At 35.8% G+C, this 23804-nt stretch overlaps 1 protein-coding gene across 2 annotated transcripts; it reads left to right on the plus strand.

Moving 5' to 3' along the window:
• Nucleotides 1-206: 206 nt before the first annotated feature.
• Nucleotides 207-16723, plus strand: LOC306870274 (interleukin-13 receptor subunit alpha-2-like). Of its 2 annotated transcripts, XR_013784242.1 has the most exons (11): nt 207-353; nt 1779-1908; nt 4270-4421; nt 5089-5242; nt 6256-6376; nt 7037-7221; nt 7366-7517; nt 14254-14407; nt 14643-14760; nt 14879-15066; nt 15585-16723. XR_013784242.1 is itself a non-coding variant. In XM_079417444.1 (10 exons), exons 2-10 carry the CDS (start codon nt 1803-1805, stop codon nt 14976-14978), a joined length of 1242 nt encoding a protein of 413 aa, XP_079273570.1. In that variant the 5' UTR covers nt 207-353; nt 1779-1802; the 3' UTR covers nt 14979-16722. The 2 variants fall into 2 exon arrangements, 1 of the variants encoding a protein (XP_079273570.1); XM_079417444.1 differs by having other exon boundaries at nt 14879-16722.
• Nucleotides 16724-23804: the final 7081 nt, after the last annotated feature.

A 23804-nucleotide genomic window follows, 5' to 3' on the forward strand; every position in this document is an offset into this window, starting at 1 on the left:
CGCCTGATGTATAAAAACAAACATTTTCAGTTCACACCAAAATGACAAAACCACAAGTATTTTAATTAAAACTTTCAATGGAATTCATTAACTTGGCAGTGCGACGTGTATGCTGTCACCTACAGAAAAAATATTGTTACTATATACTAGGTAGGCAGTCTCTCTCTCTCTCTCTCTCTCTCTCTCACACACACACACACACACACACACACACAACACACACACACACACACACACAAGAGGGTGCTGTATCCAACAAAATCCGAGAACGTTAAACCAAGTTCATTCAGACCATCCAAAGGCAACTACATGGGCTCATACCATCAGGATCTTTCTATTAGAGAACAGTGACAGTGAGTATACTTGTCTACTCTGTTCTTTTTTGCTGTAGTAGCGTTATCTCTTCATCATATGTGGATATTTTGTCTCATCACATCTTCAGATCTTCTTTAATAGGTTGAATTAAGGTTAACTGAGTGGCATTAACTGAATCCACTCTATGATTCTGTGTAGTTGTTTTTGTGTGTGCAGATATCACCATTTATGAACATTTGTGAATAGTTTATAACAATAACAGTTTTATTATAGCACAATAAGGAAAATATGTTATAATGTATATATAATATATTCAAAACAAGAGCTCCTAAAAACAATACAAATAACTGAACATACTATGAAGAAACTTTGGTCATTATATAATATACATACATATATATATATATATATATATATATATATAAATGTGAACATCTTGATAATGAATATCTAAATAATTTTCTGTATAAAGATTTAATGTCTTAAACATTTTAAATATAATGAAAATGTAATATTTGGGTATTTGTATTATTATATTAAAAATAAAAATATATTCTGTTGATGTAACATTAGATTCTGAAAAAAATAAATCAACATTTAAAGAGTTCAGATGCAAAAGCCTCTAAGTACCATATGAAATTTTCTTCTAAAATGAGCATTTTTATCAGGCTCCTATATTTATGTTCAGTTATTTCACTTGAATTGCATAGAAAAGGACCTATGCATTGCCATTAGAGTAAAATTACTGAACCTAAACATAGGAGCCTGATAAAAATGATCATTTTAGAAGAAAACTTCAGACGGCACTCAGTGGCTTTTGAACTCTGCATATGTTCCTTTTTATGCTGAATTTATCATTCGCTTTCCCTTCTATTTGTAATATGTATATAAAATCAGATTTGATTATGTGTTAAGGGCATTGTTCACTGAATCATTTATTCACCCTAATGTTGTTCCAAACCTGTATAAATTTCTTTCTTACATGCAACATTAAAAATGTTAATTTGAAATATTTATTTTTTCTGTCCATCTATGGAAGTTAATAGACACAAATGTTCAGTAACCAAAATTTTCCAAAATACCTTCTTTCATTTTTCTTAGTAAATAATGACAGCATATTCGTTTTTGGATGAACTGTCTTTTTAAGGCAAAGAACTAATGAAATAAACAGTGATGCAGAACTGCTGTTTTAAGGTCAAGATGCCAAAGAGCTGACATGATACAAAACAGGCTATAACAAACCGATCTAGGGAAATAAAGGAGCCACACCTTATGCGTGAGCGTTTAATGTGTGAGAGCAGTTATTTATTTTCCAACCACACAAGTAAAAAAGATTGGCAACAGCGTGGTTGACTTATCATGATTGTATATCATTGCCACATTACATCACCCTTAAGGTAGCAAAAAAAAAAGTGTAGAGAGAGACAACTGATGTGAATGTTTAATGTTTTATTCCTTTCTAGACACTGATAATCCTTCAGAAGAACATGTTGCTGCTGAATAAGTTTCATGCATGGCTCTCTGCATTAGCTTTGCTTTTGCTGACTCAGGAGCCTGTCTCTACGTCAGAGGTCACGGCCTGTGGAGTTGCGGGTAAGCTTCCGGGCTGATTCCACTTAAATGATAAAAAAAAAAAAATGGCACAATTCCAGACTTCTGCTCATTCTGTAGGGTGCAAAGAGAGTCAAACATGACTTTAATGTATAAGCTCTAATAGCCACGGCTGAATATAACCCTCTTTAAAAGGTTCTGTATAATGAACCAGCTTTGAAAGTGCTATAAACAATCTTTTACTAATAGTTTATTTTCATTATTATTTGTTTTATGTCTTATAACCCTTTCTCTACCTGGTCTTTTTGTAGCCTCATTTTTAAAAAAAAACTTTAGTTAGGTTGTTTATCAACATGAGAAATTGTAGTAAAAATGACTGAACAGTTAGTTAGATTAATAAATGATCATATGTTTACATGCGCACGAATAATAAGGCCTTAATCGCATTATGATGTTTACATGTCAAGAGCAAAGCTCTTACTCCCGTTTACATGCAATTTCCATTTTTCTTATTATTCTCTAAGAATTGTGGTTAATTTTTTTACTGCCATTATTCACTGGAACAGCACAAATGATGGACTCAGAAAGAGTGTGTTACTCCCCGCTGTTTTAATTTATTTACGTCTAATGCAAAACAGTTTTGTATGGTTGTATTTAGGGCTGGACAATAATTTAGGGCTGGACAATAATAATTTTTCTTTGATTTATTTGTGGCGTTTGACTTAGTTGAATAAACATGAGCACTGCACGTTTCAAAATCAAAACGCGGCACGGTGATTCATATGAATGTATCTCCGAAGGGAACCAACTGTCTTCAGAATAATTTTGATGGCATTTTCATTTTATATGATAAAAGTAGCGTTCATTACTGGGGAAACCGCTAGTTCTACCGCTCTCAAAGCGCCTCCTACTGGCAGAGAACCAGATTGCATTTTCAATAATAAGCCCGTCTCCACAAACGTTTTTGTTGTTGCTCAATTTTTGTTTTGTTTTCCGAACCAATCACTTGGAGTCAGTACAGTTTTTATGCTGTATAGAAATTAATGCGGTTTTCTTAACTTTCTATTCATCAAAGAAACCTGACAAAATTCTACTCCGCTGTTTACAACATAACAATAATTTTTTTTTGCGCAGCAAATCAGAATATTGTAATGATTTCTGAAGGATCACGTGACTGGAGAATGATGCCAAAGTCCCTTTGAGGCAAGTCATGTCACTCGGCGGCCATCTTTGAAACGCCTCTCGGGCATCCAAGTGCAGCTCCTATCTCTTTGAATGGGGAAACATCAAATTCTCCAAAACTGTTCACTAAACTAACTATTAAGGTCAATCTGACAAAAACTGTCATATGTTGTTTCTTTTGCTCAAATAGTGTTATAAAAAGCTTATTTTTCAGGCTAAGATGAGTCTGAGATGTTTATTTGACAGTGATTTCACATTTCTTGTTTGTATGAAGGCTAAATAAAAGGTGAACATTAATTTAATTTGTTAATTTATGTGTTTGCGTTCTACTTGTCGTTTCTGGATGAGGGTAAGGACAGAGACTATGGTAGCGAGTTGTGTTTCCCCCAGAAAGTCAATGCTTTCTACCCCTCCATCGTTTCTAATCTCCGTATTATTACAGGTGCATGTCACGTCATTCATTACGAGCGCATGCGCACTTTGGTCAGAACGGCAATACTGCCTGTATATTTCTATTAAAATCGGCGTACGTCATCTATGTTTATACGATTATGCCTGCTGCGATTATGAGCTTAATCGCATTATTTAGATTGAAGTATTGCGTTTACATGAGGTAAAGTTTAATCGCAATATTGCCAAAATCTCATCATAATCGTATTAAGAGGATGCATGTAAACATGTAAACGCACTCACTTCTATACCCTTTTATAGCGGCCTGTCAAAAGTTACTATTACTTGTTACTTCTCATATAAGTCCGTTTTGGACTTTCTGCGCGAGAGCGCCCTCAGGCTTCGAGTATGAATGAAACATACAGCGCATGAGAGTGTTCTAGATTTCTAAAGTGTTCTAGAAATCTAGATTTATTCACATTGGCCCTTGAAAACCTCTATTTTAACACACTTGACCGAGAAAAAGTGCAGCTAGGGAGCCGCCGCAGAGGGATGAAAGAGCCACAGATTGCTGACCCCTGGCTTAACTTAATGACCAGACAGGGAGGCTTTAGCATGACTTTGTGTCACAGATCACTAATAATTTGGCTGAGTTCACTGGATTTCACCGCTGTTGTCCACATACACACAAAAACAGTTTGACTCATGAGATTAGATGGAGTTTAGAATTCCAATTGGATATTTGTTGCAGGTACTTGGTCTGTCTTCAAGCCAAGACTTGTTAGTGCAGTCAACATTGTTCATAGACATATAGTGTTTTTCCCCCCACAGTGGATCCACCTGCCAATATTGCTATAACAGACCCTGGCTTCCTGGGTTACCTCAGTATCCACTGGACTCAGCCAGCTGGCCTTCAGAACCTTACAGGCTGCACAGTACGATACCAACTCAGATACTATGACACCTATGAGGAACGATGGAGGGTAAGAATCCTCGAGAACTCACAGAATACACCATACACAGTCTTATTTGTTTTCCTTTCAGCGCATAAGCATGTTAATGTATTTTTTACTTCATGCATGCCACACTCAGAAATGTTTTGAAATAACTATGCTATGAAGAATTCTAACTTAATTTTGTGGTAATTTCTCTGAAATTGTTCTGGCACCACATTACTAAAGCTATGTTCATTCTTGCTGGATAAATCTGCTGTAGTATTTCACCATTTTGTGATTCATTATCAGCCAAATGCATGTTTCTTTCTGATGTTTTGTACTTGTTATACACTATCAAAAAAAAGAAAAAAGATGGTTCAGAGCCAAGTCAGTAAATATGCATTTGTCTCTGTTCAATAAATGTCCTACACAACCACTTAGTAAACTAAAGATGTTCCAGATGTAAAGTGTTACATGGAACTCCTTATGATTCAGTCTGAAACTCCTCAGTCAGAGCCAAAATCTGGGGTTCATTATATCAGAGATGACAACTCCCTGCTTAGTATTTACTTAGTATTCAGAGAGACATATTGGTTCTAAAACATCTTCAGAACGTAAGCAGCTTTTCATGCCTTATGTATACTGATATTATACCATTATTCTTGCAAACGTAGTGATTTATGACTCAAAATTTCCCTCTTTTTGTGTTGTACAGAGTGTTCGAACTGTCAAGCTGACTTATGCTGCTCAGTTTGATCTTGAGAAACCAGTCAAGGTCAGAATACTCACTGTGCTGAAGTGTGCCTGTACCAGTGGGACAGAGGTCCAAGGGGAGGAGAAAGAGTGGGTCTACACACCTGAACCTACAGGTAAAGATTCAAAACCTATTCCACCCCACTGAAGCGAGCAAGAGCAAAGATCAACGATACATAGTCAATTGTGATGGCAAGGAATTTAACTGAGGCCCTAATTTATTCTAAAAATAGTTCAACTCAAAAGTGTAAAACGTGTTGAAGATTAGTAAGCTGTCGATTCATTAAATTACAAGCCGTTTCCTCTAAAAAGCTGTTTATTCAGCGCTGTGAAGCCTCTCCTCCACTGACATCCATTCAAACAAAACGGCCTCTGGTCTCCTTTCCCACATACTGCCAGAGCGTAAGCATTAGCATTAGCCGTTATGCTTTTTTGGCTAAATGTTGCAGACATGCCTTGTAGTGGCTTTGGTCTGGTTTGTCGGACAAAAATGGCAGATTCGGCGTTATGATTGATCAGGTTGCCTGTCAATCAAATTTCCTGCAAAGGGACAATTCTCTGGACATTTAGACTTATAAATTGATTATTTCAATATAAGTAATTACACAAAAATGTAACCACATGCACTGGCATACTATAAGTGAATATTTTCCACTTATCTGTTTCCAGCCTTGTCAATCTAAATTATATTGCATAAGCGAAATTCCAAAAGGAACATAAAAAATAGGAACATGCTAGTTTAAACACAACCACCTGGAGCATATTACACAAACCTTTTCATAATATTAATGTCCTGTTTTCAAGGAAAGTGATTTTGAGGAGTGGACCAACTGTTGCATGAGTTAGATTGAGACTTTCTATAAAATGATCAGTTATTATCATATTTAAGGTAACATGTAATCCAACAGACAGTTAGGCCTATAATGAGGCCTATTCATGATCCTCATTTGAAATGATGAAATGAGGATCATGACTAGGCCTCATTATAGACCTAACTGTCTGTTGGATTACATGTTACCGTAAATATGATAATAACTACACATTTAATTGTTTGAACTTGAGGATTATTGCCATTTAATGTAACAATTGTTATCACCTGTTAAAATAAACATGTTATCACCTGTCTCAGGTATGGCAGGATCACGAATAAGAGATTTTCACTGTGTCTACTATGGGAAGGAGTACATGGAATGCACCTGGGAGTCAGGACCCGTCCAACCTCCAAATTCACAGTACTACCTCTATTACTGGTGAGCACGTCCATGTGAAATGCTGATTACAAACACCATTAAAACATTCCACACACTTTCACAGATGCATTAAGGGCTTTTTCACTGTCTGTGCCTCAGGGGGAGCAGAGAACAGGTTGAAGCACAAGTCATTTTACTTGAATGTACTGGGTAACCTTTTAGAGTTCATTGTTCAAATGCCAAAGCTTCCGCTGTTTTATCTGTTCCATGGAAAAAGAAACGCTATGCTTACTAGATTATAGAGTACATTTGTTTTTGGCAAAGTTTAACATAAGCCAGTTTGGTTGGTGGTTATGGTTGAAACACTAGGATCCTATCACTGCATTCCACTGCACTACGGGTCAAGACAGGACTGCTTAGCTGGAACGAGCAAGTTTCTAGTTCTTTCTGTAAATTTATGTAGCAGGTCAACAGAATCTTCAATTTGATGATAAAATACGATTTAAAACCCAAATATCTATTCATACTTTAAATATAGATATAATTTCTCTCTAAGGTCAATCGCATGTGTAATTTTCTTTCTAATGATCTCTGATGATATCTAATGATGCACATAGAAACAAATAAATCAGTTTTATGTTGATATTCCACATTTTGAATAATAAAATAAGTGCACTTAAAGACTCAGCTTGATGATTAAATGTATATCTGTTCTTCCAGGCACAGGGAAATGGATGAAACAAAGGAATGTCCAGAATACATCATATTATCTGAGGGTCGAAGGGGATGCCGGTTTCCTCGAGAATCCCTCTTGGAGTTCTCTAAGTTTAATTTATGTGTAAATGGATCCTCTCCAGCAGGAAGTCTAAAAATGGCCTACTTCTCTATTGAGGTCCAAAACCATGGTAACTACAGACCGCTTTATACCTGACAGAACAAACTTCACAATGAGTCTAGAAACTGCAAAATATGCTAATTATGGACATATGGTCTGACTCGCAAGTACAAAACATATTCCTAATTTTCTTCTCATTTTCTTTCTCTTGCAGTTAAACCAGCAGTGGTCTCCTCTGTGCATGTCTCAGAGATTGATGGAGAGCTGAAGTTAGATTGGTCACCACCTAGTGGTCAGGTGCCAGAACACTGCTTGGAATATGAGGTGGAGAGCAGCACTAGGATGGAAAATGGCAAAGAAAAGCAGGTATTTTAATTGTTCTGTTTTTCTTTCTTCTATCCAGTGCAGTTAGATGATTAAAATCATCAATAAATAGTAGGGATGCACGATATTAGTGGACTGATTTCAGAATCGGCCAGTAATGGCTTTAAGGTTAAATATCGGCATTGGCCTGATATGAAAAAATATGCCGATATGTCTTGCCGATAAGAGGAATGGGTTAACTCACATGTGCTCAGGGTGTATGGGATTAACTTTGTGCCAATTAAAATGAATGTAATTTGTCAAGAAACGTATGAAAATATAAACTGAAACGGAATAAAATGTCTTTGAAACTGAAAAAATAAATAATTGCATGCTAAATTTGACTTTGTTTTTAATACACTGCATGTTTTGCGACTGTTTTCTCCTCTTTCATACGTTGATCTGTACTTACAAATACGCTTCTAAGGTTTTCGTTCGCAATTCTGGCACAAATCTCTTGTGGGGGCGGGGCTAGTAGCGGTGTGTTCTCATTGGCTACTGAGTTTTGATTGACAGCTTCTTGACCTCGAAGTGAAGACGTCCGTGTTGCGTCCCCAGTGTGGATGTGAGCATCTCTTAGCGGCTTCCAATTACATTTTAATGATATAATGTTAGGAGTTTTGTTTTTGAATTCAATCTGTATTTATCTGTTGCTACTACTCTGTCAACATAAGCTTTTAGGAGCGCGAGAGAAACAGAAGATCATGGAGGTTTAATTGTTAAAGTACTGTATATAATACTGGAAATATTGTATAATGTCCAGTGTTCTCGTAGGATATTTGTTTATTGCTCATGATTCTTTTGCATTGTAGGGTCTAATTAGGTTGAACTGTTACATTTGAAAGATACTATCATATATATGTGTGATACACTGGTGGTGGACGAGGAGATGTAATGTAGAGCGCTTTGAGTGCTTAGAGAAGCAGAAAAGCGCTATATAAATGTAATGAATTATTATTATTATATATATTCAGACGTCAAGAAAGTCTCACTCCAACCTGACAATCAAGCTCATTTCATTACATATTCCACACAAAAGAATGTTCTTGCTGCCAATTGTTTTTATCATGCTGATAATTTTGTTTAGTTATTTTATTAAGTTAATATTATCATCTAACATTTAAAGAGAGAATAAACAAAGTTACAAACCAGTGAATGAGTATGTTATGTAGTGGAGGGCAATCTCAGTCTTCATGGAGATAGTCATGAAAATTCTATTATTATTTACTCACATTTATGCCATTCCAGATGTTTATGACTTTCTTTCATGACATAAACACAAAGATTTTTAAGAAAATAATCCATCTCTGAGAATCCACATAACACAAGTCACTCTAAGGTCAGATGGATTACTGTCGCAGTCACTGTGTGTGGTTTTTAAAGCATCTTTAGGACTCACAGAGATGGATTATTTGCCTAAAAATCTTAATTTGTGTTTACCTGTCCAGTAGAAAGAAAGTAATATGCATTTGGGATAGCATGAGGATGAGTAAAAGATGAGAAGTTTTATTTTTGGGTGAATTATCCCTTTAACAATCATATGCTGTTGGTATGCTAATTCAAGATCAGCATAGACTAATAAGAATAAAGTGAAACCTCTTGTGTACGTGTGAACTGTGCTTGTTTTAATCTAGAGCTCCAAAGAAATTAAAATATTTGCATAATATCAGGTGTCTGAAGATCAAGATCCCAGTTATTCAAAGGTGATGTGTCTGAACAAAATAAGATTCTTGTCTGATGAGGGCAATGTATCTCTGGTACTACCACTGCATCCTCTGGGTCAGCATCAGAAGTTTGTTTATGGAAAAGTTGCTCCGCTCCCTGGAAATTGAGAAAGATGTGTTATAGTCTAACAATACAAACTGCTTATATATAATATTTCAAACAAATAAATACACAATATAATTATTTAAATTGATATGTATTAGTAATTTTAACTTAGTAATAATTACATCAAAATTATGCACCATTTATCATCTGTAATACCGTTGTGTAACCAGTATAGCCCTATATATCCATGACTGTGTATATCCTTGTTGCTGGAAACTGATTTCAGTCATAATTATCTGTATGTATTAGGTTTTGCATTTGGATACATATTTAGGCATTATTAAAGACTACTTTTTGTCAAAGTTTGTTTGTCCCCCCCCCCAAAATGTTCATCTGAAGTGACAATTTTTTATTATTATTAGTCAAATCTGGACACAGAAAAAGCATGGTTAAAAAGGCATTACATTGCAAAAGATGACAGCACAGTGATTGACAGTGCACTTGTAAAATAGCATCGGTCATTGTCAGATACAGTACATTTAGTACTGTACATTACGCTATGTGCTGGGGGGAAATATGAACTAATTGATCGAAAATATGATCTAATAGAAGGCTATAACTGTATGTTGATAACCAGGTCCAGAAATGATTGGGCTAAATCAAGACAACTTACCGTGACTATCCTGATAACGACGATGATTGATGATAATGATGATATCATTCGCTGTGCTATTCCTAAGAAATCATCTCACCAATGTAGTATAGCAGTAGAACAATCCTGTCCTGTATTTCTTAGAATAAGAAATAAAGCCTTACAACAATCCCTCATTTTCTAATTCCTTCCTAAAATCCCTTCCAAATTCCATCCACGTTTTAATCCATACATCTTGCCACGTAAAATTATCCTCTCTGCACTATATTTATTACAGAAAATGACATGCTCAACATTTTCTGGTACATTACAACCGTCACATTTATCAGAAACGCATTTTGTCATTAAATACAAAGTTGACTTGTGTCCTGTGTGTCCGAGTCTTAACCTTGCAAGAATCACCCTCTTTTCTACACTTCCCTTTAAATGTTTCCACCGTGATTGATTTTTGTATGTTATAATAGTGTCTCCCTTTATTATCTGTGTCCCACTTCTTCTGCCATAAATCCCTCACAGCCTTTTTGATGAATGATTTGGCCTCACCTTTTCCAAATGGAATTTTCATAATTTCATTCTCATTTAAATTCAGCACTCTCTTTGCAATCTCATCTGCCTTCTCATTACCCTCTACACCAACATGAGCAGGAACCCAACAAAACTGTAAATCAGTTCCAGCTCTTTGTATGCTCTCCTTTGTATGCTTTGTATGCACTCCTGCTCTTACATGCTCACTTCCTGAGTTTTTAGATCCGTCAGTAAAAATTGTCATGTAATTATAATAATTCATTATTATAATAATCAATTATTAACCAAATATCCAATATTATCCTCATTCCTTTCAGCCCATGCTCTCTTCTGTTCTATAAGATGAAAGTTTACCTTGGGCACTGGGAGTATCCATGGAGGAACATTACTCCATACAGTGTTTAGTCCATATTCCTCCAACCAAATCCTTTACATTTTCTTTGTTGTGCATACTCCCAACAATCATTTAACACCTTTATAGCAGGTTGTTCCTCTCCAGATCCTTTTAACTTTACCCAATATAAAACAGTCGCAAAACATGCAGTGTATTAAAAACGAAGTCAAAAATGTCAAAGACATTTTATTCCGTTTCAGTTTATATTTTCATACGTTTCTTGAAAAATTACATTCATTTTAATTGGCACAAAGTTAATCCCATAAGGGTGTGCTAGTGATTAGATCCCGTCAGCAGTGAGGCTCGTTCTTGAAGCAAAGTTTTGTCTGAATGAGGATTAGATTGACTGTTGAAAACATGTAAAAAATTTGGTGTGTGATAAACAGTGATCGCAGCGGCAGCGACAGCCTCCCCCAGGTCCTAACGCACCTGGGTGAAGAGTTTTAATCTGTATGGCAGGGGTTCTCAACTCTGGTCCTGGAGGGCAACTGTCCTGCAGAGTTTTGCTCCAACCTTGATCAAACTCACCTGCCTGTAGTTTACTAGTAATCCTGAACAGTTTAATTAGCTGGTTCAGGTGTGTTTGATTAGGGTTGGAGCTAAAATTTGCAGGACAGTGGCCCTCGAGGACCAGGGTTGAGAAAGCCTGCTGTAGGGGGTGCTGCTGGCCTACTTCTAATTAAATTAAAAGTAAAATAGCCTACATAAATAACATTTAGACCGTGTTTCTGATTAAATAAAGCAGTAATTGATGTCATAAAATAATGAGTAAGTTTTGATTTCAAGTTCAAGTTCATTTTATTTGTACAGCACATTTACAACAGCCACTCGGCCAAAGTGCTTTACAGGAGAGAAAAATATAGAAACATACACAGAAAACAATCCAGATAAAAAGAACAACCCATTTTGAAATTACAGTAAAACAGCAATCAATACACCCAGGAAAACAAGTAGGTTTTTAGCAGGGACTTAAAAACAGACAGGGAAGGGGCCATTCTAATCTCTAAAGGCAGGGTATTCCAAAGTCGTGGCCCTGCTACCGCAAATGCACGCTCCCCTCTACGCTTAACTCTAACATGTGGAACTACCAACAAAGCCTGGTCACAAGATCTTAGGCTTATAGATGGAGTGTATAAATGAAGGAGTTCAGAGAGGTAGACAGAAGCTAAGTTATGTAAAGATTTATACACAGAGAGTAGAATTTTGAAGTCTATTCTCTGATGAACCGGCAGCCAGTGAAGAGATCTGAGAATAGGAATGATGTGTTCATGTTTGCGGCGCTTCAGAAGAAGTCTGGCCGCAGCGTTTTGGACTTGCTGAAGACGTGCAATTTGCGATTTAGTTATCATTTACATTTACATTTATTCATTTAGCTGACGCTTTTATCCAAAGCGACTTACAATTGCTATATATGCACGCCTCTGGAACAACTAGGGGTTAAGTGTCTTGCTCAGGGATATGTCTCACAGTGGATTCGAACCCGGGTCTCTCACACCAAAGGCATGTGTCTTATCCACTGCGCCATCACCACCCCGCAATATAAAGAATTGCAGTAATCTAGCCGAGATGTGACAAACGCATGAACAGCCATTTCTAGAGTTTTTGGAGTGAGAAAGTCTCTGATTTTAGACAGTAGATGAAGTTGATAGAAACTGGAATCGATAACGGAAGAGATATGTTTATCGAATTTTAAATGCTGGTCGACAAGAACACCTAGGTTTCGCACCTGAAGTGATCTAAAAACAGATAAACAGTCCAAATCGGGGCGTATATACTGAGAATTCTCATTAGAACCAAAAACAATTACTTCGGTCTTGTCTTCATTTAGGAAGAGAAAATTTTGGGCGAGCCATGATTTAACCTCCTCTAAATATTGCAGAAGAAAGGTATTCTCTTTTGATTGGTAGATAGATTTGAGCATCGTCTGCGTAGAAATTAAATTACATACCATGTTTACGTAGAATAGAGCCCAGAGGTAGCATGTAGAGAGAAAATAGAGAAAGAGATAAGATAACCTTGCGCAAGGCCACAGGATAGAGGTGTAGGGGAAGAGGTAAAATTACCCAGCTTCACTATAAACTTTCTGTCCGACAGGTATGACTGAAACCAATTTAGAATGTTAGCTTTTAAACCCACCCAGGACTCTAGTCTGGATACTAGTGTGGAGTGGTCTACAGTATCAAAAGCGGCCGATAAATCTAAAAGAATGAGAACCACAGAGTCTCCAGAGTCAGTGGTGATATAAATATTGTTTAGCACTTTCAAAAGGGCAGACTCAGTGCTGTGGACAGACTTAAAACCAGATTGAAAAATCTCATAAATACAATTACTTGTCAGAAAATGCTGACGTTGATCCAGCACAATTTTCTCCAAAACCTTAGAAATGAATGGTAAAACAGAGATAGGCCTAAAAAAAATTTAGAACAAAAGAATCCAGTGAAGGCTTCTTGAGCAGGGGAGTGACCGTAGCCACTTTAAGATTGGCAGGGACAGAGCCAGTTTGGAGACACTTATTGATAAGAGACACCAAACCAGGTCCAATTAAGTCAATGATTAATTTTAAGAATCTTGGGTGAATAATATCGTTAGAACAAAATGACGGTTTGAGCTTATCAATCACATCCTTCAATGACTGGAAATTGATAGGGATGAAAGCAACCCAAAAGGCAGAGGCAGATGACAGGGTAGGAGAGACAGATAAAGTGGGGCAGACACTCAAGTCTCAAGTTAGTAATTTTATCACTGAAATATCTCAAGAAGCTTTCACAGAGAGCATCAGAGGCATCAGGTAAGGAGTTAACAGAAGGATTTGCAACAGATTGAATAATTGAAAACAAAACATTAGATTTAGAGTGATTGATTTCAATTAGATTGGAAAAGTATGCAGCTTTAGCAGACTTAACAGCAGACTTAAAAATATCGACATAGAGGATATCGGCAAAAATTCAATATTGCGCATCCCTAATAAATAGTAAAAAAAAATAATAATAATAAACCACAGTAAAAATAAGCATTATTCTCAGCATTATTTTGTGGTTGTTGCTACATATTTCAGGTGTCTCACATTTGAAACATGCAGTTCAGATTATAGAGTACTCATGGGCTGATAAGTATCTGACATATTAGATAAGGGAAACATCAGAAATGCCTTCAGGAGAGGGACTGAAGAGCACTGATGACAAGACTCTCAAAGTAATTTTATAGCTTTGTAACATCCAGTAATTTGTAAGCAACACTTTTCGATATGAATAACTGTCATTCACTTGCATTTCATTCTGAATCTTGGCATGCGCTGTCAAACCAAGGTTTGATTTAGCTAGTGTGCCAATACAAACAACAAAAAAGAGCCAAAAATCCAGTCTGTCAATATCATCCATGAGGTCTTTTTTCCCCTTCAGGAAAAGATGGTTCTTCAGAATTTAGAGGACACATCTTATGATGTCCCGAGAGAGGTGGAAAGTCAAAAAACCTGCTTTCGAATCAGGTCAAAGGTGAACATGTACTGCGCTGACGGAGGATTTTGGAGTGACTGGAGCCAAACAAAGTGTACAGGTTAGACCTATTGATTTAAGAGTGTTCTGTCATTCTGATTTTGTGAAACTTCTATAATTGACATTTTTATGAAGATTCAAAGATAGCGGTTGTTTTTAATGTGCTTTTTTTAGCTCTTGAAAATATTTATGGTTAACACATCCAAAGATGATCCGTAGATTGTAAATAGTCCTTTCCATTTTAAACTACTAATGTTAGTTTGATCATTCATTTCTTTTCCACCTGTCACCATCAGAAGATAAAGAAACTCAATACATCCCAAAATGGACATATCTCAGTCTGGTGGGCCTGATGGTCATTGGCATTGCTGGAGTCATCATCCTCTGTCTTTCATTATGGATATTAAAGAAGATGTAAGTATATGGCCAAAAGATTTATTCATAAATAGACAGATGCACTTACAGATTCTTTGATAGGTTCATTCTTCATTGTATTTTACATTGACTCTAAAACTCATTTCTATTCCCACAGTTGCATAAAAAAGATTAATAAAAAGGATGCCCTCTATACTTTATACAAGGAGAAGGTCAACAAAACCATACCCACTATCCTAAGCCCCATATGCAAGTGATGCTCCCTATGACCTGCTATGCTGAATGACCGTTTAGCAGTTCTAGACTGCAGTAAAAGCACACTACTCAGAGAATCAAACATGAGAAGTAAGACTTCAATACCCTTAAAGTGATAGCTGATAGAACCAGTAGTCTTGTGGAATAGGTATGTGGAGACCTAAATGAACCACAGCACTGACCCAAATGTATGAACCACTTTGGTTTCCAAGACACTACTATATTACTATGTCATGTGTTTATGCACATATCATGTGTTACTTAAAGTTACTAAAAGATTTTTCAAATGCCAATGATCTTGCCAAAGATTTTTCAAATGCCAATCATCTTGATATTTTAGCTAAGGGTTTTTCAAATTCCAATGATCTTGCCAGTTTAGACAATGATTTTTCAAATGCCAGTGATCTTGTCAGTTTTATTTTCCTGTCAGCTTTTTTGCTGTTTCATTTTGATGTATAGCTCTTTCAGTATTTGAGTTTATTTTACTCCTGATTACATAATGAAGAAATCAGGAGTAAAGAGTATTCATACACTTTGGAAAAAAGTGCAAACTTTTATATACATTATTAAAATCTAATTTTCTTGAATTTATATTCTGTTTGTGTAAGTTTTTACAACAGATACAATCAACAAGAAGTCTGTAAAACACCCACAACCCACCACTACAGTGTACACAGATATGCAGTTACAGAACATATTTCCATTCTTGTTCAATTCCTAATCAGAACATCAAAGCCCTTCCTGTTAATCATCATCACTTCCTTTGCTGACAAGGCCTGGTGAGTATGTATAGTGACTCGAATGGTGATGTTTGGGTGGGTCATCACGCAATATTGTACAAATGACGCACTGCATTACCTCCGAGAAACATTGAGTCACTTTATTCGTAGAAGTATCGCTCATTCAGCAAGCATTATTGTTTTGACAATACTATACATTCACATGTCATCAAGCCAGAGATGTAATATTGATAGATCTTAGTGTGGTATCCGCACCCTGCTTACTTGACTCAACTTGCCTAGAAATAAGAAGTTATTAAAGGGATAGTTTTTCCAAAAGTGAAAATTCTGTCAGCATTTACTCACCCTAATGTCAATACAAACCCATATGTCTATTTCTTCTGTGAAACAACAGAAAATGACAGTATAATGTCTCAGTGTTTTGTTTTGTTTGGTTAGATTTTTTTTTTCATTCAGTGATATTGTATTGGACCCTGATTACTTTCATATATGGACAAAAAAGATGAACGTTTCTTGAAAATATCTTATTTTGTGTTTTGCGCTTTTTGTGTCATGTCAAAAAGTCTATTGTTTGCTGTCCAGTGTGTAGCAGATCTTTATTTGAGCATGGCTAATTCATTGATTGAATTAGGTATTTTCATTCTTGCCCATTTCATTTGCACCATTTGTGATCTGTGGTATTCAAAAAAAAAATACAAAAATAGGAAATTGAAAAAAATTAAAATGAATGAACATTTTGGAACAATGAATTAAACATGAAAAGACTGAAGTAGTATTTTCTTATAAAAATTGTTTTATATACAATTAAAAAATTTTTTTTTTTTACTGTGTAGATAAATAACTCTGTTATTTCCATTGTTGAATTCAAGTTGGGCCACTTATTGATATTGATCTAATTGTCCCAAATTCATCGTAATTTTGTATCAAATGTTTAAAAATTTTGAAATTGTACATTTGTATAAATAAATAAATCTTGGACAATAGTCCATTTGTGTTACTATAACCTAAGCAAGTATATGGTCATTGAATTCATCTTGTAAGGCAGGTTCCTGCAGAAGCCTGCCTGGAACTTAAGATAACTAAAGGTTTGTGTTTGTACCGTAGTTAACAGTCATATTTACTTGAAGGATGGAATTTAAATTGACTGACAGCAGTGAAGTAGTAAAGCACACCCTCCTCATTGAAACACCAAGTTGACTTGAACAGATAAAGATACTGTTATCCTCTATTCAACAATTTCACAATATCAATTTTGATAATACGGTAGTATTCACTGGAATAGTGGAATAGTCATTTCCAAGGAAAGCTGCACATCAACCTTGACCACCAGCAAGCATGACAGTGACACACAGGTGCCATTCATCAGAAAGACAAAAACATCAGTGAAACTGTCACTCAAAATGAGACAAAGGTGAGCCATCCAATGTGAATACCACATTACACTCACCACGTATAATTTGATTCATGAGCTCAATAATAAAAAATTAATGCAGACTAGATTGCTGAAGATGATACATGCACCTGCAATATCCTGTAGTGGAGGTACTTCCAGAATGCCATATCCCAAACACTGCAAGACACACAGCTTGTGAAAAACCTCAGTGATGCCATTGTCTATGGCATCTCCCAAGAGTCACACAATCAAACTCTGAGAGTTGTTCAATAAATTAAAGAATATCCATAACTATCTACCACTATCAAACACAATTGTAAATTCTACAAGCAAAACTGTTAAGGTGCATCTCCTCTTCCAGTAACCCCAAAAAGTCATTCTCCAAATGACCCCAATGACCCAAGAGAATTCAGAAGCTGTCTCTGTAAGGAAGCTTCAGATGAAAGTTTCTTTTCCACCATTACAGCGACATGCCACAAGCTGACCAAAAATATGTGAACTTGCTAAAGCTAACTTGCACCACCACAATGCCGTACTTTGAATCAATAACTGCATTCATAGTAGAAGCAAGGCCTGCCGTTGACCTCCCCTTACCAAAAAGTAGTATACTTCAAGATTATTTTATTAAGTATACTTAAAAATATACTTGAACTTTATTTAAGTATACTTTATGTAGTAATTATACAAATACAAGTGTACTAGTAATATACTTGTAAGTGTACTATTTCAGTACTCCTTGGGACTAAACTGGCCCACTTTCTGGTATATAAAAGTATACTTTTTAGTATACTTAAAGTATAACAGTATTAATCTGAGTACACCACTAGTTTACATCAAATTTTTCAGCTTGGACTGCAACTATACTAAATGTGAACTTATAGTCACTACTTGTAATAGTAAATACTTGTAGTAGCATTTTTAGTAAACTTTGAAATTTAGTCTCAGTAAACTACTAGTTTAGTAGTTTTATACTGAAAGTATACTCGTAATTTTCTTTACGTGAACTTTACATCATACTTTAAGTATACTACTATGTCCCTATTTAGGTATGAATTTGTATATATTTTGTTATATATACATATATGAATAACTGAACGTACACAACATCAAAAGAAAGAACAGAGTATCTGCTTGTAAACGAAAACATTTTATTCTAGCTTCATGCATTCTTTTTTTAAACACTTAATGCGGTTAAGTTTCATTAAACAAATAAATAAATAAACAGCATTTACCTCTTCATTGGTAGACATTTTATTCCATAATGTTATTCCGTTTTGATGCTGTGTTTGTCTGATGATTGTGTTAGGTTACACGTGGAAGCATCAGGGGTGTATTCCAGAAAGCACGGTTAACTTACCTTCAGCTAAACCCTGAACTTTGGGTTGATTAACCCCAAACCTTGCTTACTCGAGGTATGTGGTTCCAAAAACGCGTCCGGGAGTAAGTTCATTCAACTCTGAGTATGTTCCTGGTTAAGACTCAAGACAATCTCAACAGAGCGACGAATCGACGAGTCCCTATGGAAACGGACGCTAAGGAAAAGAGCACCATGCTGTTTCTTTCTTCTTCTTTTGTTCGTTTACATGCTTAGTGCATATCGCCACCTAATTGATGGTTGTGTAATCATTTTTTTCCCGTTTAATCTTCATCCTTCATCTTCATCCAATCATCCTTGAGAATATGATTTATATTTTTAGTTTGATGCTAATTATATATTAAGTCATATCAGATATGTATTTTTATTATAGAAATACATTATAGAAAATGCCAATCCATGTGTGAGATGATAATATACAATTTAATAAGTATATATAATATAATAAATTAAACATTACCTTGTCATAGTGTTTTATAATTTATACAGATAACTGTTATATATGCCAATAAAATAAATAAAATAACCATATTAGAATAATATATTACCTTATTTATTACTTATATTAGCGCTATATATATATATATATATTAAGCAGTATATAAAAAGTTTTTCTGTTGCTCATGAAAACGTTTCTGAAACGTCTGTGTATTTGACAAATATTGCATTTTATTCACTTCATCTTTGATAGAGTAAGCAAACACCACGTGAGTGTCACCAACGGGAGCAGAAAGTGTCCAGCTTGACACATCCGTTTTCAACTCTGCCCCTGACTGCAAGCGGCTACTCTCGTTGATCGCCGTCTGTAGCCGTGCTTCAAGTCGAACGCACCTATAGATTATCATAGATAGAAGTGAATGACATGCAATATTTGTCAAATGCACAGACGCTTCAGAAATGTTTTCATGAGCAACAGAAACACTTTTTATATACTGCTTAATACAGCGCCATCTGTTCAAGAATAAAGTTCAACATAAACATATACTATTTAAATACCAATAAAGTAGGGGTATTTGCTTTTATCAGTGTTTTTATTATTATTAAATGTGACTCAATATAACATTGCGACTATACAGTAAAAAGCTTTTACTGTTCTAAAAACAGATTTGTGAGCAGTATTTTTTATTATTAGCTATTATGCATAAATTATACAAGGGTTTGTACAAGCATATACAACTCACAACAAGTACAAAAACAAATAAACATTCATAAGAATATGTAAAGTGAAACAATTCCTTCCAGGGGTAAAATTACAACAATTTAAAGTAACAAAAAGCTTCATATGTTTTCTTGCTTTTTTGTTCTTAATTGTATCGAATGTAGTACCATATTGTTTAATCCCTTTTATAAAATGTTCAAAGTTTGGCTTAGCTTTAGTCCATTTTTAGTGATATGGACTAAATGAATGTGATTTTTTTCGAAGTAAAATAATATATGTGAGCAGTATTGCAGGGCTGTCCAAACTCGGTCCCGGAGGGCCGGTGTCCTGCAGAGTTTAGCTCCAACCCTAATTAAACACACCTGGGGTGTATTCCAGAAAGCAGGTTATGTGACATACCCGGGTAAGTTTGAGGATAAGCGAGCGGATAAACTTGGCTTTCGGTTCCAAAATCGGAGGTTACTTTTAGGGTATGTAAGTAACCATAGTAACTTGCTCTCTGAAGATAACCTGCTCCGGAGCAGGTTATGTTCCAGGCAGGGTTAGTTCACTGCAGTGCTATCAGTGCACGCGTGACACTGAGCAGCCTTCAGTGGGCCTGACAGATAACGCACAACATTATATAATATTAGATTATATAATATAGCCTTTATATATATAAATATAAGGTAATAAATAAGGTAATATATTATTCTAATATGGTTATTTTATTGGCATATATAATAGTTATCTGTATAAATTATAAAACACTATGACAAGGTAATGTTTAATTTATTATATTATATATACTTATTACATTTTATATTATCATCTCACACGTGGACTGGTATTTTCTATAATAAAAATACATATCTGATATGACTTAATATATAATTAGCATCAAACTAAAAATATAAGTCATATTCTCAAGGATTAAACGGGGGAAAAAAATGATTACACAACCATCAATTAGGTGGCGATATGCACTAAGCATGTAAACGACCCTTGAATAAAAGAAGAAGAAAGAAACAGCATGGTGCGCTTTTTCTTAGCGTCCGTTTCCATAGTGACTCGTCGATTCGTTGCTCTGTTGAGAATGTCTTGAGTCTTAACCAGGAACATACTCTGTGTTGAATGAACTTACTCCCAGACGCGTTTTTGGAACCACATACCTCGAGTAAGCAAGGTTTGGGGTTAATCAACCCTAAGTTCAGGGTTTAACTGAAGGTAAGTTAGCTATGCTTTCTGGAATACACCCCTGAAGCAGCTAATCAAGCTCTTACTAAGCATACTAGAAACTTCCATGCAGGTGTGTTGAGGCAAGTTGGAGCTAAACTCTGCAGGACACCGGCCCTGCAGGACCGAGTTTGGACAGCCCTGCAGTATTGGATTTGAAGATGTTAGAAACACAGGTCATTGTTGTCACGTGGTGAATTCAGCCAATCATGAAACAACTGTCTCATCAGCACTCCTGCAGTCCTCTGGAGAAACTGCGCCAGCTGAGTCAGCCGGCTGCTCTCGAAAAGCTCTCGCGGTACTTTGATGCCACAAGTGACAGTGAGGTGGCGTCGGTTCAAATTTTCGAACCGGCATGCACTGCTTCAACTCAGCCGCCGATCGGTCTGTACGGCGAGGAAGTCGAACACACCTATTAGGGCTGCATCCGAAAACTTAAGGCAGCTGACTTGCTGCCTCACGAGGCAATGCCTTTGCAGGCAGCGTTTTTGCACGAAGTTTTTTGCTGCCTCACAAAACTGATTTCGGACAGGCTTCTGAGGCAGCGTAACGGTTTAATGATCTACAACAAAATAGAACAAGTTCTGGTGAAAACTAAACTAATATTTAATTACTTTAATACTAATTTCTCGCTAGAAATAACATCAAACGTGCAAAAGGTTAATCAGAATATACATTTACACACAAACTAACTACCAAACACAAATTTCCGACGCCATCTTTATTATTATTATTTTTTTTATCTCAACGGTGCGAAGGATACATCTAATCTATGCTGTCTGAATGACTGAAATAGCAAAACCATTCTTTAAAAGGGGGATTTGACCGAGGATTGCATACTTTTGGCAGTAAAGTGTATATTCTGCTAGCACTGTGCATAATTTATTTAAAATTTGAATACACTTATTGATTCACTGAATACGTGTATTCTGCACTACATAATATGCAGATTCACACATTAAGTATTTTAATGTAAATGATACTAATTGCCATTTACAATCACGATTAGCTACAATATTAAGATAAATAATCGACAGTCGTATACAAATGTCACAAGCCCAGTAAGCGTGTAGTTGATGATTTAATGGTAGTACAAAGAAATGTTTACTCTTTATTGATGTTCAGGGATACAGCACCCTCCGTTGGTGACTAATTATACAAACCATGCAGAGAGCTCCTTGGACCTGTTATTCTTATTGGTCAAATTTCTGAGGCTAGTTTAGGTGTTGGGAATGTTGCTGTCAGCAGGGGGCAGCACAGGACAGATAATGTGTCCATGTTCATTGCTTCACATCCTAACCACATTTTCACAGTGATCATAACTCATAAGTCGTTGCATGAAAAATGCTTTTGTTATGGTTGATTAAGCTTCAAAACCACAAAAATAATAAGCATTGTATTTTCCTGTTATTCACGTTTCTTTCTAGGCTGTAGCTTGTTCTGGCAGTTGTTGTTGTTGTTGTTTTAACATGAGTGCCATTGGAATTTCTAATATGTAATTCTGGTTATTTGCTCAGCCACTAGAGATATATGTTAAATCATGTAATGAACAGACCAGGAAGTGTGAAGGCAGGATGTAGAAAAGGAAGGAAGGGGAGGACGAGGACGTCAGTAATAGATGTAGGAGTTATAGAGTTTGCAGTGTTTTTCTTGTGTATTATTTTTGCAATGATTACAACGGCATTCCAATACAGTGTCGTTTTTGCTTGCAAACACTTTTCCAGCACCAACCTAATAATAAAAAAACTAAAACTAAAAAATAAATCCACCGTGTCTGAATACTCAGGTTCATAATGTGACACGATGTACTTATTCAGGACTACTCATTTCAAACTTTTGTTTATATGGATGTTAGTTTAAGGTTACATTGTAATGGAAGCAGTGAAATATATTTTCTTCTGTTTTGTGATGTACACCCAGGCATACAACACCAGAGAGAAGTTCATCAAAAGATTAAGTTATGGCATCAAAAAATGACCATATGCATGGATGAATTGCTCATAATAAGATCAATAACATGCATTTAAAAAACAGGGTAAATTTCCCTTTTATTCCAACCTTAATTTAGAGAGTGTTGTGCTTTATGAGTGTGTTCTGGCTTTGTTTTAGGAGGCATGCCAATGAGTGATACAGTGATCAACATGAATATGTACAGTATGTGTGTGTGTACATGTCTGTATTTGAGTGTGCTAATATACCATACCAGTCAAATGTTTTGGACACACTTAACTGAACATTTGCTCATAATTAAAAAATTTATTAGAAAGGAAGAAAAAAAAAACCTTAGTCTGAAGGTATAATTTAATTATACAAATATAATTTGGGCCTATATAAGAATTTCCTTAAAAACCTAAAACTTCAATTTAAGGAAAATTACATTTGTGAAAATTCCTGTTTTCCATAATGTAATTTTTATAGTTTCATTAATAGACTTGTTCTAAAATGTGGGGAAAAGTCTAATGAAGAATTAGAGTAGCTTTAGAGTCTGTGTGTCTAAACATTTTACTGGTACTGTGTTAGTCAGGATGAGATCAAAATTACAGGCCATGTCCATGCCTTAATTTATTTTGCGCATAGATTGTTGCTGTTGTTGCTCTGGACTGAGTGAGAGAAAAATAATGATGGTAGGAAAAAAGCTAAACCCCACCCTCAAGCGCCACCTCCAATTTCCCTCATGTTTTAAAGCATTTTGCAATTGCTGTGGCATTTCGTGACATTGCTCACATAGAAGATCTGCCTCTCTTTTTCTTCTTCTCAATTCTGTTTTCTTTCTTTCACAACTAAACCCTAATATTTGTCATCAAAAGCAGAAAGCACACACTGAATAAAGATATGACTTGAGAAATATGTTGGGGTCAGAAGGGTGAGAGAAAAGCTGGTATCTGGCATCTGTAACTGCCAGCATTGTTACATAACTCTCGGTGGCAGAAAAACTAAGCAAAGGCT

The sequence above is a fragment of the Barbus barbus genome (genome assembly GCF_936440315.1).
Source record: "Barbus barbus genome assembly, chromosome: 5".
Taxonomy (NCBI): Eukaryota; Metazoa; Chordata; class Actinopteri; order Cypriniformes; family Cyprinidae; genus Barbus; species Barbus barbus.

What these genes read in the sequence shown, in the direction of transcription:
- LOC306870274 (XM_079417444.1), top strand. Translation starts at nt 1,803, where the DNA reads ATGTTGCTGCTGAATAAGTTTCATGCATGGCTCTCTGCATTAGCTTTG. An exon ending in CTACACACCTGAACCTACAG is followed by an intron (nt 5,243 to 6,255) that starts GTAAAGATTCAA and finishes CACCTGTCTCAG; the next exon opens with GTATGGCAGGATCACGAATA. An exon ending in AAAATGGCAAAGAAAAGCAG is followed by an intron (nt 7,518 to 14,253) that starts GTATTTTAATTG and finishes TTTCCCCTTCAG; the next exon opens with GAAAAGATGGTTCTTCAGAA.